The sequence below is a fragment of the Nuphar pumila genome, chromosome 10 (assembly GCF_984573655.1).
Source record: "Nuphar pumila chromosome 10, dmNupPumi1.hap1.1, whole genome shotgun sequence".
Taxonomy (NCBI): domain Eukaryota; kingdom Viridiplantae; phylum Streptophyta; class Magnoliopsida; order Nymphaeales; family Nymphaeaceae; genus Nuphar; species Nuphar pumila.
Window position 1 is genome coordinate 82,617,027 of NC_143258.1, and position 16,328 is coordinate 82,633,354.

Sequence of the window (16,328 nt, forward strand, 5' to 3'; positions counted from 1 at the left end):
TGCTAAAACCAGAGGCACTGAAGCCATCTTTCTGAGAAGCGGGAGGGGATTTCGTCGAAACGCAGGTTTCCAGTCTGATACGACTTTGCCCGAACCCAAGTGCTTCTGGCCTCAGGCAGAGAATGACCAAGCACCAGAGGTTAAGAGACATCAAGGCTGGGCACCCAACCGGACTTGAGCATGTACTCTCTCTCTCTTCTCTCTGACACACATGTGAACGCTAACAATGGTTAAGAGCTCTACTTCACACCTTGGCAGGTTTGCCAAAATTTTAGTTTACCACTGCCTCTTTGGAAGAAAGAAGACAAGAAAACCCCATAACCGTCCTTATGGCACGTGTCAGTTCACATAGAGCAGAACCTCCATCAAACCTTGGATTGCTGGATTTAATCGGGAAGATACCACTTATATAGATAACTTTCTTTCTTATCCTAAACTAATCAGTTGTTAATAGAACACCTATGATCTTATTGCATCCACCATCACTATCACCACAGCCACAAGCAAATTCTCTTCTGCAACTGCGTCACACACCATATCATGCCAACCTCCGCCCCCCACCACCACACACACACACACACATCATATTTGCCATTATCACAAAATTCCAAGTTTTTATTTTCCCTCTCTTTTCCATTTTGACAAAAAATCTGTTTTTGCTGCTAGGCTGGTCATGAACATTTCTAATTAAGTTTGAGAACATTAACTAACCACCCCACCTTGTATGCTGCAATAGCTTGGAAGGATTGGAATAAACAACTCTGAATGAACGTGACGGCTGCTCTTCATCGCCATCCCTCCTGATCAGTTGATGCTTGAGATGTCAATCTTGGGCTTGAGATCCTGTTTGTATCAATTCCATCATGAGAAAACCCAAGTTGACGGCAGGACATACAATTTCTCCAGTGACCTCCTTCCGTCCCTGGGTGCCAGAATCAACCAACGGAGGAAACTCAGAGATTTCATCATCTCCCCTTTTGATCCATGTTACAGGTGACTAAAAATCATGCCTTCTTTTACTCTCTAATATTTTCAGGCTCCGCAAGCTCACAGGAGAGAAGTGAATGTGTTCATGTTTCAGAGTTTGGGAGATATTCCTGATTCTTCTGGTCATATACTCTGCTTGGATTTGCCCATTTGAGCTTGCCTTCTTAGACTACAAGTCAGGCACCATATTCATTATCGACAATATCGTTAATAGCTTCTTTGCTGTTGATATTGTCCTCACATTTTTCATGGCATATCTCGACCACAGAACTTATCAGCTGATTGACGACCCAAAGAAAATAGCCACAAGGTAAGCACAACTTTAGAGTAGGAAACACTTCTTATTCTTCAGACTGTTGTTTGATTTATATGGTTCAAGAATATTCTCGTGATCAAATGGCAATCCAGTATAACCTTAAATTTGTTACACGAGTTTGCAGATACCTATCCACATGGTTCATCTTTGATGTATGTTCAACAGTGCCCTTCCAACCGCTTGCCCTCCTCTTCACGAAACATGCGGCTGGAACTGGTTTCAAAGTTCTCAATATGCTCAGGCTCTGGCGTCTTCGGAGGGCTAGCTCCCTGTTTGCAAGGTCCAAGCACTTCTCATCCAAACAATGTTTGATTGCTAAACCCACAATTAGACAACCTAGGCAACTTTTCTTACTTTATGAGAAGACAATAGACCAATTAAGAAGTCAGTGATTCAATGCAACTAATGAGTGTTTAACTCCAACCTGTATCCCCACTATTAAACCTTGCTTTAACGCTAAATTTCAAGCATCAACTTTTGCTTCCCCAGGATGCAGATGTTTCTGCTTGAAAAACGACAACTGATTAATGCATTATCTATATTTCAGGCTTGAAAAGGACATCCGCTTCAATTACTTTTGGACCCGCTGCACAAAACTAGTTTCGGTAACCCCCATGCATTTCTCTTCTCTGCTATTCCGCATTTTGCATCTTCTGCTGACGCTTTGAATTAGTGATTTCAGGTCACACTGTTTGCAGTTCACTGTGCTGGTTGCTTCAACTATCTAATAGCTGATCGATACCCAGACCCAAAAAGAACCTGGATTGGTTCAGTGATGCCGGACTTCAAAGAAGAGGGTTTGTGGATTAGGTATGTGATGGCCATGTACTGGTCGATCACGACTCTCTCAACCACTGGTTACGGTGACCTGCATGCCCAAAATGCAAGGGAGATGTTGTTTGACATCATTTACATGCTTTTCAACCTGGGTTTGACAGCATACCTTATCGGAAACATGACAAACCTCGTCGTCCATGGGACAAGCCGGACCAGAAACTTTGTATGCTTCCTCCTCCTCCTCCATCTCTGATGCTTCATAAACATTTTTGCCATTTTCACTAATGCAGATTGATCTACTTGTGAACATATAATTAAAACTAGATATAGAAACACAGGCAAAACAGCCACAGTTTTGCAGTGAATGAACTAGAAAGCATTATAAAGGGACCTATTTTAACAGAAAACAGAAATTTATCCCAACAAATGAAATTGTAAAGTATCTCCATTATCATTTCCAGCCAAGGCTTTATGCAGTAGAAAATATTCCAGAAAAGCTATGAAACTGCTCTGACTTTTCATGCTATTTATTTTCCAAATCAATTACTATGGTCTGCGTAAGAAAGTAAAGGAAAACAAAAATCTGGCCATTGCATTTCTTAGCATTCAGAAAATTCAACTTTTATGTTCCTTAGATTGGCAAAAATTGATGTGGGACTTGAATTCATATTTCTAGAGCCTTCAAAATACAGAACAAACTACATCCGTCATCGCTTTTCCTTTTATAAGGAGCATGATGCTACGCATACTGATTATTAAATTGTGAATATGATATTGTAGAGGAATACAGTCCAATCAGCATCAGAATTTGCAACCCGGAACCAGTTGCCTCCACGCCTACAAGATCAGATATTAGCTCATATATGTCTCAAGTACAAGACAGAAGCGTTGAAACAGCAAGAGACCCTTAATGATCTTCCAAAGGCCATCCGCTCAAGCATATCACATTACCTGTTTTTCCCTATTATCCAGAGAGTGCATCTTTTTCAAGGAGTTTCATATGACTTCCTTTTTCAATTGGTATGCATCCCTACAAAGTAACAACTTTAATTCATTGGGTTCTCCCACTATCATTAGTACCATACCTATATTTTTCTCTTGCAAATTGACATAATTCTTCTTGCCAAGGGAAGGTGTCAGAAATGCAGGCAGAGTATTTTCCACCAAAGGAAGATGTAATTCTGCAGAATGAGGCACCAACGGATCTCTATATTTTGGTTTCAGGGACAGTGGTTAGTATTCTGTGTTTGGAAATACATAATTGAATACAGGTTTACACTTGGTTTATTTTCTGCAGGACTTGATAGTGCATAAAGATGGCCGTGATCAGGTATGATACACATTACTAGGAATAACAAATTGAAAATCAGCTTTTTGCATAACCCTTTACCAATCCAGGTTCATGGGAAAGCAGTCAACGGTGAAATGTTTGGAGAAATTGGTGTTCTGTGTCACAAGCCACAACCTTTCACAGTTCGGACTAGTGAGCTTTCACAAATCCTGCGGCTCAGCAGGAGTTCACTGATTAATATAATTCAGACAAACAATGAAGATGGACACATAATAGTGAACAATCTTACTGAGGTAGGTATTTGGAGAACCGCCCTGCCAAGAGGAATGCACATAAGACTATTTCTATTTTCTATTCTCATAATACATGACTGAACAACTGACAAAATCAATTTTGCAGCATCTTAAGAGGATAGAAAGCATCGGAATCAATATCTTACAGGCTGATCCAGAATTGACATTTTTGAGAGAATGTAAAAATAGAGGGGATTCTGTAAGTGCCAGTTGCTTATCAGATACAGAATTTGAAACAAATACTTATAGGAGGAGTGCTTCAGCTGTAGACACAAAGCATATTGGAATTCTCATGTGTTTGGCAACAGAGAAAGGTGACCATAACAGCATCTATGACCTTCTCAAGCATGGAGCTAATATAAACTCAACAGATGCCCAAGGAAGAACTGCACTCCATATTGCAGTTCTTACCAAGAAGACTGAAATGGTCAAGCTTTTGCTAGAGTGTGGAGCAGATGTGAACAAACCAGACGCAAAAGGTACGACACCAATAATGTTGGCCAACCAACAAGGGCACAAAGACATCTACACTCTGTTAAAGGAGTATGAGAATCTAAACCAGAGGGAGCATATCATACACCTCACAGGGGAACAGAGAATGAAAGGCATAGTAATTGATAAAAAACAAGATGGAAGAGGAAGCTCTTGCCATGGCAATTCAGTGATCATGGTAGAAAGACATTCAACTCCAAACAATAGCAGCAGTCCCATTGATAGAGAAGCCTTAAGTTTTTGCAAGAAAAGGATTACAATACATGCAGTGAAGACCAACACACCAAGAGTGCAGCATGGAAAACTAATAAACCTGCCGGACACTTTGGAAGAGCTTCTTGAAATTGGTGGTATGTCTCATAGTTTGCACCAAATGTTTGAAATGAAAAACAAGAAAATTCCCACTAGATGGTCACTAATAAAAGCAATCTCTTAAATGTGTGAATAACCAGACAAAAAAATATTCAGAAAAGATAAACAAGAAATGCATGGAACAAACTGGTATAACTAAAACCAAATAAGTAAAAAAAAAAAGTATGCTCTCTGTATTCATTCATCACTTGCATCGCCTATAACTGCAGGTCAAAAGTTCATCGGGCACCATCCCACAAAAGTGGTCAATGGAGAAAATACAGAAGTAGATGATATCAGTGTTGTTCGAGATGGAGATCACCTGTTTTTCCTTGAGGAAGAACAAGAACTAACAGGGTACCAGGTGGACTAGTCAAGTTTGGAATGTCATGGTATGGAGGTGCAATGGAAGTCTAAGTACAGATGATTAAATAACTCATTTCCAAAACAAATTAAGAAGCAAGGCATAATTTGTGTAAATCAAAAAGGTTATAGTGAACTCTTTATGTCAATTCTTCTTCCTTGTCATAGAATACAAATTTAATTAACAGAAGCTGTTTACTGAAGAGTACACTGATAGCCCTTATAAATCCCTTCAGATGAAAAAGAAATGTTACACAAAAATTCATTGAAACTGCAAGTATAGAAAGAGCAAATACAAACAGCCTCTGTATTCAATGATAAATGAAAAAATGAATGGCTGAAAAACTTTCTGAGCCTGTATGCAACTGCAAACATGTGCGAAACAATCCTTCTGGTAATCTGATATGGCCATTCTATCTGTTATACACAGCTCAAAACGTTATTCAGGACTCCAGGAGCATGTGAGGAAGAATCTCGCATGTTATCCACAATCAGAATCCGAGTCGCTCAGGTTAGCCAAATGCATCGAATTCTTGAGGTATAATAAGTACAAACATCACAGTTGTTTCGCTGTCCAGTTGATAGGAAAAGGGTGAGCTTCTGTATTAAAAACAAACTTATCCAAAGGTAGGACATCATTGTCCCCAAATAGTAGGAATAGATACTTCAATGTTTCTCCCAGGAAGAAGGTTTCCATCTTGTCTCTCCTATAAGGAGGTATGCTTGTCACATCATCTAAGGAACTATAACCCCCAGATTCAACCTTTGTATATTTTTCAAAAGCTTGAAATATCTGCCATCCCCATTCACGATACCTGCAGAAATGGTTAAAAGGATAAAGTTTCACTCACAAAGTGTTCTCCAACAAGATAAAAAAAAAACGAACTGGCAATGTCAACCAGTAGCCCACACAAACAAAAGAAACAGACCTGTTAACCACAATCTAAATGCAAACTGGAAAAATTAAGCCAGAAAACAGGAAAATCATGCACAGGAAGAATCTTACTTTGGATCTTCTGTAATACGATGCATTACAAACAGTGATTCCACAGTTTCTGGGCGTAAAAGATTGTGCCGATCATTGGGCTTTATCATGATATCATTCACATATTCAGAACTTTTGTTCCCACCATCAAGGCCACCTTCAAATTCTCCCTGATTCAACACAGAAGTTATAATCATTTAAAGTGCATGAACTGTGAATCGTTGAACCAAAAAATTTGCCAAAGAACCCTCTTATTCAAATTTTCATATCAATAAAGGAGAGAGAAAATACAGAAGAAACATGGGTCAAAACAGTTTCCAATCTCACCTCCACATGGAAATAAACAATTTCAGGAGCCAGGCCTGTGGCAGTCACTGAATACATTGCATAGCATGTCTTTGTGAGCTCCTCAGCAAGCTTCAAATTTTCCAGGTCATCAATTGTCAGTAGATTGTCTTCCATAGCTTCCTTCTTTGTAAGCCCTTTTGTAGCACCAAGAGCAAGTGCACCAGGAAGGAAACAGACCTACACAAGGACTAAATATATCAAGATTCCTCTTCACAGATAAGACTAGATAGCTGCAGCATCTCTATGATAAAAATGCATTTTAAAGGTCATTATGTTTTTTACAATGAAAGTGTATGAATTTATCAGATGAAAATCCTTGTTAGATACTTAAAGACAGGCTAACTGCAAAACTTCAATCAGGCACAGATCATTCAACAGGTTAATTCTTTGGTGCCAAAAACAGGTAAGACATCAGTTCAATTATGCATATGTCCTAAACATGAGAATAAATTATTCATAAACTATGATTGTCATGACTTTCCAGTGGTTTTCGCACAAAATATTAAAGTGTGGAGTTGTAATGATAACAAAAATATACTTCAACTTCCACACAAGTTGCAACAATGGTTTTATGATTCCAATATTACAACTGAAGGACAAACCAGTCAGAAATACTGAAAAGATTAGGTTGGTCTATGGCTCACCATGCAATCTGATCTAATAAACCTCTATAAACCTTAGTAGATAAGACATGATCTGGAATAGATCTAATGTTGCAACTTCCGAAACAAACTAATCTAAACTGATCTTGAAATTTCAAAGAAAATCAGAGAATATTCGCATTATCAATTCCAAAACCGAATCCACTGATCCAATGCACCTGATCTGACAGAAGAAGTCATGCACTTCACAATCCCCTACATCTGCCTAAATGTTAATTAATCTGCAAGAAAAACAAAGTAATGATATGGGGAAAACTAGAGCAGTTTGATATGAATATCTCAAGTTAATAATAACTTGTTCAGTAGTGCCACCATGGTCTATAGTCTCAATTTCTCAGAATAAGCACATAATGTTTCATGTACATAACATAGCTTCTATTTAACTATTTTGTTGTGAGTAGTGTTAGATGATGAACTTAACACATACCAGGTGATCCATTTTAGGGCTAAAAGAACCTTTTGGCCCATAGGGAAGTTCCCCAACAAAAGCCAGCCCATTAGGAATTGTTTTGCGAACAAGAAGGTGTCTCACTCCTTTCATTGCTTCTTCATACATTTCATGCAAATACTTCAAATGGTAATCACGATTTGTTCCTTGCTGAAGCCAAACTTTTATCAGATACTCATAATAGCTGTCTCCACGAGATCCCAGCCTTATATTCTCTCCACTAAATTCACCTGTATGAGGACTACACAACAAGAATGTACAGAAACATGAAATAATAATAAGATTCAACAGAATTCACATAGATTCATAGTTATTATGCAACAAACTTGGAACAAGACTGAGGACAGAAGATTCGATATGAGAGACATTTGTGACCAAACATCACGACCAAGATAACCAGAACATATTAAATCTGCACCCCTGCAAAAGAAGGATTTCTCTTAACAACTCACCAACTACTATTTATGTCAGCTGATTTGAAAGAGAAGAATAGTTACCAATCAAAAGTTATTTTAGTGTTATTTGATATGTATATATGCTCACAAACCATTTTTAAAAAGCATGGAAGTGAACACTTAGTGAATGGTGTTAAAGTATATATATATATATATATATATATATTCTGTTGTAATAAGTAATGCCCAACAGGGGCATTTTGGTCATTTCATCTCTTGTAACTAGGTCTATCCTATAGAGACAGTTTAGTTAGTTTTATTTTTGTTTTTTATAATTGTAATTATTACAGTCTTGAGGGGCTCTATGGGAGCTCCCAAGGCTTCTTGCCTCTTGTGTGGATGTGTATAAATAGGAAACCTTGTCCCCGTTCTTTTTATGCCTTTGCTAAGCATATTGTCAATAAAGTCTCATATTGTTTATGTTTGTTGTAAGCCCTTGTAGGCTCTTTGTATCATCCCAAGCGGACTAGTGATTGTGCACATTGAATTGTGCTTTCGTATACCCTTAGTAGGTTCTTATTTATCTTCCGCTCATTTCATTACATGGTATCAGAGTCATAGTGCTCTTGGTCTCGTGGAAAGTGGACATAAAGTGTTCGTGTTCGTGAGAAAGCATCCAAAAGTGTTCATGTGTTCGTGATGCTTGCAAGTGGACATATTCTTCAACACTCTTCTTTTTCTGTTGCTCTCTCCTCTCATTCAAAATGGAGCATGACCACAAAATTGATCTCTCCTTCAAACTCAATGGTACCAACTACATGATGTGGCCTCCGCTATGAACAACAACCGCAAGAGAAAGAAGCTTTGGGGATATGTGATGGACACTATTCCTGAGCCTCAACTAAAACTCACCAAACTAGAAGAAAGTCAAAAAAAAACTCTAGAAGGAAATGCTCAAACTAAGGCTATTGAAGATCATCAATCAAAAGTAGAAGATAGGAAGAGTAACCATGTTAAGATTTTTGCATGATTTATGAATAACGTTAAAATAAAAATGTGAATATTGTCAAATTTAAAAAGGAAAATGAAGCTTGGTTGTTCATGGAAGACATGTACACTTAAAAAAATCTTGCAAAACAATATTACTTGCAAGAAAAAATTAGAACCAAGCAAGGGGACATAAATGTCCGTGATTTTTTTTAATGCCTTAACTCATTTATGGGATAAATTGGCACTTTTGAAGCCTAAGTGGGTAGCCAACAAAGATGTGGAACTTAGGTGGGAACAAATGAAAAAAAAACATTTTTTTCAATTTTTGTATGGATTACGCACGGATTTGAACAAGATCTTCTCTCTTTCATAGAACATCTTCACTTTCTTTAAAAGATGTGATTGCCAAAGTATGCCAAAAAGAAACCCATCTTGGCATGGCTAAAAGAGGAGATGAAGTGTTGGTTAACAATGTAAGAGCATATAAACTTTCACAATTTGAGAGCAAAAATGGCTTGTGGAACAACAACTATGGAGGATCAAGAAGGATTGTTTGTCACTTTTGTAATGAGCCAAGTCATATTAAACTGGTTTATCCAAAGCTTAGAAACAAGGTGGCTTCCGTGGAAGAATCTACACTAAAGAATGAGGAAAAATACAAAAGTATAGGTGAACTAAAAGACACTCTTTGTCAACTAACCGTGACACTACAACAAATGCTCAAATCGTCATCTTCTACATCGGGGGACGCTATTGCTTTCTCTTCTTATCCCAATGAGTGTTCATGAATTCTTGACTCAGGAGCTTTCTTTCATATGACCCATATGAGAATACCTTATCCGATATATGCACTAACCCAAATTTATCTTGTGTTTCTACTGCTGATGGAACATCTTTAAAAATTAAAAGTATTGAAACTTTAAATTCTAAAAACTCTCAAAATAGAGTTGTTCCTAAGTTAAATTTATTTTTTTTCTTCGTCTCTCAAATTTTCTACCATGGATGTGAAATCTCCTTTTCATCTAAACGTTGTTTTATTCAGGATCTCCGGTCTGAGAAACAGAAGGCCATAAGAGAGAAGATCTCTATTTCATGAATTATTTATCTCTTCTTTCAAAATACTTTTGCACTGATGTTCAAGATAATGATATTGAAACTTGGCATAAAAGACTAGGTTCAAAATACTTTTGCACTGATGTTCAAGATAATGATATTGAAACTTGACATAAAAGACTAGGACATCCAAGTTATTCTAAGATGTATATTTTTCCTTTTAAGAAAAAAATTTATAAAGAAAAATGTGTGCAAAGATTATATACTTGGCAAAATAAAATCAATTTTTTTTCCCAATAGAACCTTCTTTTGTAAAATACCCTTTGAGTTAGTGAATTTGGATGTTTGGGATCCTTCTCTTGTCATATTAAAAAGAAGTTATTCATATTATGTTACATTTATTGATGATTTTACTAAATATGCACGGGTCTACTTTCTCAATTTAAAATCAAATGGCTTTTCTTTCTTTAAAAAAATTCACATGATAGTCAAAAATCAATTTCAAAGCAACATTTTCATACTTAGATCCAATTCGAGTGGAGAATATTAATCCAATGAATTTCAAAATTATTTAAAACAAAATAGAATTTGTCATCAAAAGTCTTGTCTTAGAACTCCTCAACAAAATGATTTAGTGAAAAGAAAACATAAACATATTATAGAAACCGCTACGACCTTTTTTATTTCTAAAGATATTCCAAAATCCTTTTGGGTCGAGGTCGTTCTAACTTCAACTTACTTGATAAATTGAATGTCATCATCATCTTTACAAAATATTTCTCCTTGTAAAAAATTGTTTAAAATAACACCCAACTTCAAAAGATTACGAATTTTTTGTTGTAAATGTTTTATACTTGTACACAAAAAAGATAAAATATCTCCAAAAGCCATTAAATGTGTTTTCATTGGATATGAAAAAATCAAAAGGGCTATAGATGTTTTGATTTAAAAAATAACAAACTTTATGTCTCTAAAGATGTGACCTTAAAAAATAAAAATGGTTTTAATAAAAGCAATAGAAAAGAGGAAGTAGACTATACATTTTTATTTGATCTCTCTCCAAGAAATGATGATTCTAATTGTGATAAGTCATTGAATAATGAAGTTATTAGTGATAATCATCCTATTGATGAAAGTGTAGAACCTTGTGATAGTTCTACTAAAGATAGTGATATAATAGATGAAAGACCTAAAGAAATATGCGTTTATACACGACATGAGCACACAAATCCTCTAAATGCATTACAAATGTATTCTTCCCCCGAAAAAGAGACCTTAAATAGTAATTTAGAGATTGATCATGATTCTCCTATATAAGAATCTGGTCTTAGAAGATCTAGTCGTGCTTCCATTCCACCAAATAGGTTTGTATCTTCTGACTCCTTGTCTCTAAACTTATTCTTATCATGAACCATTTAATTACAATGAAACTAAATTTTTTTCTCATTGGATTGAGGCTATGAATGTAGAATTAGATGCTTTTAAGAAAGCCAAGACATAGGAAATAGTTACTTTGCCTTTAGGAACGAAAACTATATATTGTAGACAAGTATTCAAGGTTAAAACCAAGAGTGATAGAACTCTAGAGAGATATAAGGTGTAGTGGCCAATGGTTATTCTCAAGAATACATAGTTGACTACGAAGAAACATTTGCACCTGTAGCTAGAATGACTAATGTTAGGACCCTCATAGCGATTGCTTCCATAAAAAAATGGTTCATCTATCAAATTGATGTTAAGAACGCTTTTCTCAATGAAGAATTAAATGAGTAAGTTTATATGGACCCTCCGTCGAGATCTGGTATTGATAAAGTAAAAATCCTTACTTAAAAATGCTTTATATGGTCTCAAACATGCTCCTAAAGTCTGATACTATAGATTTAGTAATGTTATGACTCATTTGGGTTTTTATTCTTTTTATACTGATACTACTCTTTTTTTCAAAGATACAAGTACCAATGTTGTTATTCTTCTACTATATGCGGATGACATGATAATAACAGGGAATGATGAACAATAAGTTAAAGAAATTAAAAATGTTTTGAAAGAAAATTTTGATATGTTTGATTTGGGATTTTTAAGATATCCTTTAGGTATTAAAGTTGCCTAATCTCCCATAGGCTATATTCTTTCTCAAATAAAGTTTTCTGTTGATATTTGTACTACGAGTAGAATTACAAATGCTAAGAAAGATGATACTTCTGAAGTTGTCAATACAAAATTATGACTTGAAGATGGGACACTTCTGGACGATCCTACACCGTATAGATAATTGATTGGGTCACTCACTTATTTGACTATCACCATACCAAACATTGCTCATGTTGTTCACTCTACTAGTTAATTTTAGTATGCTCCAACCATTGTCCACACGAGTGTTGCGTTATAGATTGTGAGATATATAAAAATTTTTATAAATAAAGAGTTTTTCGTATTCTCATCTTCATCTTTAGATTTATTTGCTTATACTGATGCAGATTGGGGAGAAAATCCCAATGATAAAGTTTCAACCACTAGTTTTTGTGTTTTTCTAGGAGACTCTTGGATTTCGTGGAGGTGCAAAAAGCAGCAGAAGGTTTCATTATCATCTATTGAAACTAAATATAGGGCAATGGCTACGACAACCATGGAACTCGTATGACTAAGGAATCTTCTTAGAGATATAGGATTAGTCATCTCTAAAGCTTCGAAGATGTATTATGACAACAAAAGTGCTATTTACATTACCAACAATCACACCTTACGTGAATATACCAAGTACACTGAGATGGAGAGAGTAGTTATCAAGCTACTATATGTTACATCTGAGTACCACATTACAAACTTCTTCACTAAAGCTCTTTATGCACCTCGTTTCATCTTTCTTCTTAATAAACTTTCAGCGTTTACACCGTAAATTTAAGGAGGGGTGTTAAAGTATGTATATATATATTCTTAATATAATGAATATATATATATATATTCTGTTGTAATAAATAATGCCCAACAAGGGCATTTTGGTTATTTCATCTTTTGTAACTAGGTTTATCCTATATGGACAATTTAGTTAGTTTTATTTTTTATTTTTTTATAAATGTAATTATTATAGTTTTGAGGGGCTCTATAGCTCCCAACGACTCTATGGGAGCTCCCAAGACTTCTTGCCTCTTGTGTGGATGTGTACAAATGGGGATACCTTGTCTCCATTTTTTTTTATGTTTTTTGTTAAGCATATTATCAATAAAGTCTCACATTTTTTATGTTTGTTGTAACCCCTTGTAGGCTCTTTGTATCCCTAGTGGACTTGTGACTGCACACATTGAATTGTGCTTTTGTATACCCTTATTAGGATCTTATTTATCTTTCGCTCATTTCATTACAGATGGTAGAAGCAACTTTTAGCTAGCTATGATTAACCATTGGGCCATGTGCTAATTTGAGGCACAAGGCTGTTCACTTTTTATTGAGCTGGTAAGAACCTTTATGCCATGACAATTGCCATTTTGTTCTCAAAGTTAATGATCACAACCTAAATCTAATACATCCACATGTTGCACCTCGACTCCTCCAACATACAAAAGGATATCCCAGCCATTGAAACAATTACCATAGAATCTCACAATAGATCAGTTTGGCATCATTTTCCAACATGTCACCTAAAAACACTGTTATATTAAAAGGCATGAATAAGTAGAAAGAGAAAACAGCAATTTTATTCCACAAAATTGCCTAGCACAATGAAACAGCTGAAGGAACTGACTAATAAATAGCAATTACTGCATGTATATTGCATATGCTATTGCAAGCATTAGACCCGAAGCGTGGTAGCCTAAGTCACAGGGACTCGGCAAAACAGGTGCCGCACCCGCGTCGCGTGCGGTCAACGCGATGCGGGTGCGGTCAACGCGCCTAGGGTCATTTTCGTCCCCTTTTTGGCGTTAAAAAAAATCCCCGATGAAAAAGGAGGATTAGGGCAAAAAAAATTTTGCCCTAATCTCTCCTCTCCTCTCCCGCTCAACTCGAGCTCTCTCCTACCGACGCCCCAACACCACCTCCTAGGCTCCTCTCCTTTCGCAGGTATGTACCCTCTCTCGCTCTCTTCTTGTGTCGGCAGGGGAGGGGTCGAGCCCCCCCCCGCACCTTCTCGCTCTCTTGTTGGGTCAGCAAGGGAGGGGCCAAGCCCCCCCTGATCCCTCTGATTTCCGCAAGGGAGGGGCAGATCCCCCCTCCTTGCTCCTGATTATATATATATTTTTATATCAAAATAATTTTTGTATAATTGATTTGAAATTTTGAATGTATTTTTTTTTGTGTTTTCAGGATAAAAATGACGGATAAAGGAAAAGGACTTGTGTCATCCTCATCCCAACATGTGAGTTCTGCTGCTAGTTTTGCTAATAGTTGTAGTGTGATTGATGATGTGGGGCCACTATGGGTACATGTAGATAAACTTGCAAAAACTGGAGAAAAAAGGTGGTGGAAACAAGAAATTTCGATGCAAGCTCTGCGAAAGAGATTTTGTTGGGTCTTACACAAGAGTGAAGGCTCATTTGTTAAAGATACCGGGACATGGCATTTCAGGATGCAGAAAAGTTGATGAGGCAATGCGAAGACAATACAAGAAGAATATGAGAAGAGAAAGGCAATGGCCGATTCTTGTACAGTTAGTGTGCCATTTGCAAGCTACCAAGAAGATGCTAAAAAAAAAAAGTCAATATAGGAGGTAGAGGAACGATACAAGCAGCATTCAATGCATATGGGAGAGAAGAATTGGATAGAAAAGTTGGGAAGTATTTTTATTCTAGTTCACTCCCATTTAATGCGGCTAGAAATCCTTATTGGAATGATTTAGTAACATCCTTGGCAAATTGTAATTTGAGTGGCTATGTGCCTCCAAGTTCAGAAAAAATACGAACCAGACTTCTTACAGAAGAGAGGGCAAATGTGAAGAGGTTGCTAGAGATTAAAAAATATTCATGTGAGCAAAATGAAGTTTCTGTTGTGTCTGATGGATGAACAAATATTCAAAGGCATCCACTGATCAATTTCATTGCTTGTTCGCTTAGTGGCCCAATATTCTTGAAAACAGTTGATGTATCTAGGGAATATAAAAATGCAGAGTATTTGAAAGGATTGTTTATAGAAGTCATAAAAGAAGTGGGTGATCAGAAAGTTGTACAAATCATTACAGACAACGCTCCAGTTTGTAAAAGTTCAGCATTAAGTTTGGAGAATGAGTACCCTCATATTTTTTAGACTCCCTGTGTAGCACACAACTTAAATCTGGCCCTAAAGAGCATCTGCAACCCCAAAGAAGAAAATTCATAAGCATATGCTTTATGTTCATAGATTAAAGATTTAGAAAGAAATGTCAAAAGCATTAGGAATTTTGTTGTTAACCACCATCGTGCTAATGCTATATTTAATAGGCATTCTGACTTGAAATTGTTGAAGGTCGCTGAAACACATTTTGCGTCCATCATTGTGATGGTGAAAAGGATTAAAAGACTGAATAATGCTTTGATTAACATGGTGACTGATGAAAATTGGACATTTTATCGTGCTGATGATGATATCAAGACTCAAGAAATTAAAAAATTCATTCTTGATGATGAGTTTTGGGACAGAGTGGTATACTTCATTCAATTTACGCAACCTATTTGGAAAATGTTAAGAGAAGTTGATAAGGATGAGCCCATGCTTCATAGAGTTTATGAAATGTGGGATAATATGATTGAAAAAATACAAGCTATAGTTTCAAGCTATAGTTTTCAAACATGAAGAAAAAAATCCTGTATTAGATGATTCAGAATTTTTTAATCATATTCATTCAATTTTAGTCAGAAGATGAGATAAGAACAACACTCCCTTACATTGCATGACACATTCTCTTAATCCAAAATATTATGCAAATAAGTGACAGGCTGTTGGCATTGGTCGTGTCCCTCCAAATTTAGACCCAGAGCTATCAAGACATAGAAATATGTGTATGACAAGACTTTTTTCAGAAGCATATCTTCTACGTCAAGTCACACAAGAGTTTGAAAAATTGTCATCTTCGAGATTATATGGACCGACATTATTCGCGAGAGAAGAGGATAATATAGATCCTATCACATGGTGGTCAACATTTGGATCAGAAACACCTTTTCTCCAACGCCTTGCATTAAGATTGCTATCGCAGTCTGCTAGTTCATCTTGTTGTGAAAGAAATTGGAGCACATATTCTCAAATCCACAACATGAAGAGAAACAAACTCACCAGCAAGCGTGCATAGGACTTAGTATATGTTCATTCAAATCTTCAATTACTTTCGCGAACCAATGATGATTACAGGTACTAATTTGCTATCTTAGTTATTTGATTATTTTTTAGTTTTTTCATTTAAATATATTTGTATTGTATTTAACCTCACCGAGGACATGTCATTGGATAAAAATGATTAGAGGAGAAGGATTCATGTGGAAGACCCAGAATGATTTTCTTTGTTGGTTCATATCGCCGACCCCAATTGTTTTGAGATAGGCGTAGTTGTTGTTATTGTTGTATTGTATTTAATATTTTCAAATTGGTTTGTAACGCAGACAAAGAACATCCA

The 16,328-nt window shown here is 36.3% G+C and overlaps 2 protein-coding genes across 4 annotated transcripts in view; one reads left to right on the plus strand and one right to left on the minus strand.

Annotated features, from left to right (window-relative positions):
* Nucleotides 1-5,002, plus strand: LOC149827068 (potassium channel KAT3-like). Of its 2 annotated transcripts, XM_090019152.1 has the most exons (12): nucleotides 1-182; nucleotides 737-993; nucleotides 1,082-1,297; nucleotides 1,428-1,583; nucleotides 1,851-1,908; nucleotides 1,986-2,303; nucleotides 2,861-3,100; nucleotides 3,214-3,312; nucleotides 3,378-3,410; nucleotides 3,479-3,664; nucleotides 3,771-4,506; nucleotides 4,738-5,002. In XM_090019152.1, exons 2-12 carry the CDS (start codon nucleotides 812-814, stop codon nucleotides 4,878-4,880), a joined length of 2,367 nt encoding a protein of 788 aa, XP_089875278.1. In that variant the 5' UTR covers nucleotides 1-182; nucleotides 737-811; the 3' UTR covers nucleotides 4,881-5,002. The 2 variants fall into 2 exon arrangements, with proteins under 2 accessions (XP_089875278.1, XP_089875279.1); XM_090019153.1 differs by lacking the exon at nucleotides 1-182 and having other exon boundaries at nucleotides 707-993.
* LOC149827069 (mannosyl-oligosaccharide 1,2-alpha-mannosidase MNS3-like) overlaps nucleotides 4,978-16,328 on the minus strand; it is a 27,082-nt gene continuing 15,731 nt past the window's right edge. For both annotated transcript variants that reach the window (XM_090019154.1, XM_090019155.1), the window contains exons 3-6: nucleotides 7,293-7,554; nucleotides 6,183-6,380; nucleotides 5,877-6,025; nucleotides 4,978-5,685 (exon numbers count right to left, since the gene is read on the minus strand). In XM_090019154.1, coding sequence (XP_089875280.1) covers nucleotides 5,427-5,685; nucleotides 5,877-6,025; nucleotides 6,183-6,380; nucleotides 7,293-7,554 — 868 coding nt within the window. In that variant the 3' untranslated portion in view covers nucleotides 4,978-5,426. The remainder of the gene's footprint in view (nucleotides 5,686-5,876; nucleotides 6,026-6,182; nucleotides 6,381-7,292; nucleotides 7,555-16,328) is intronic.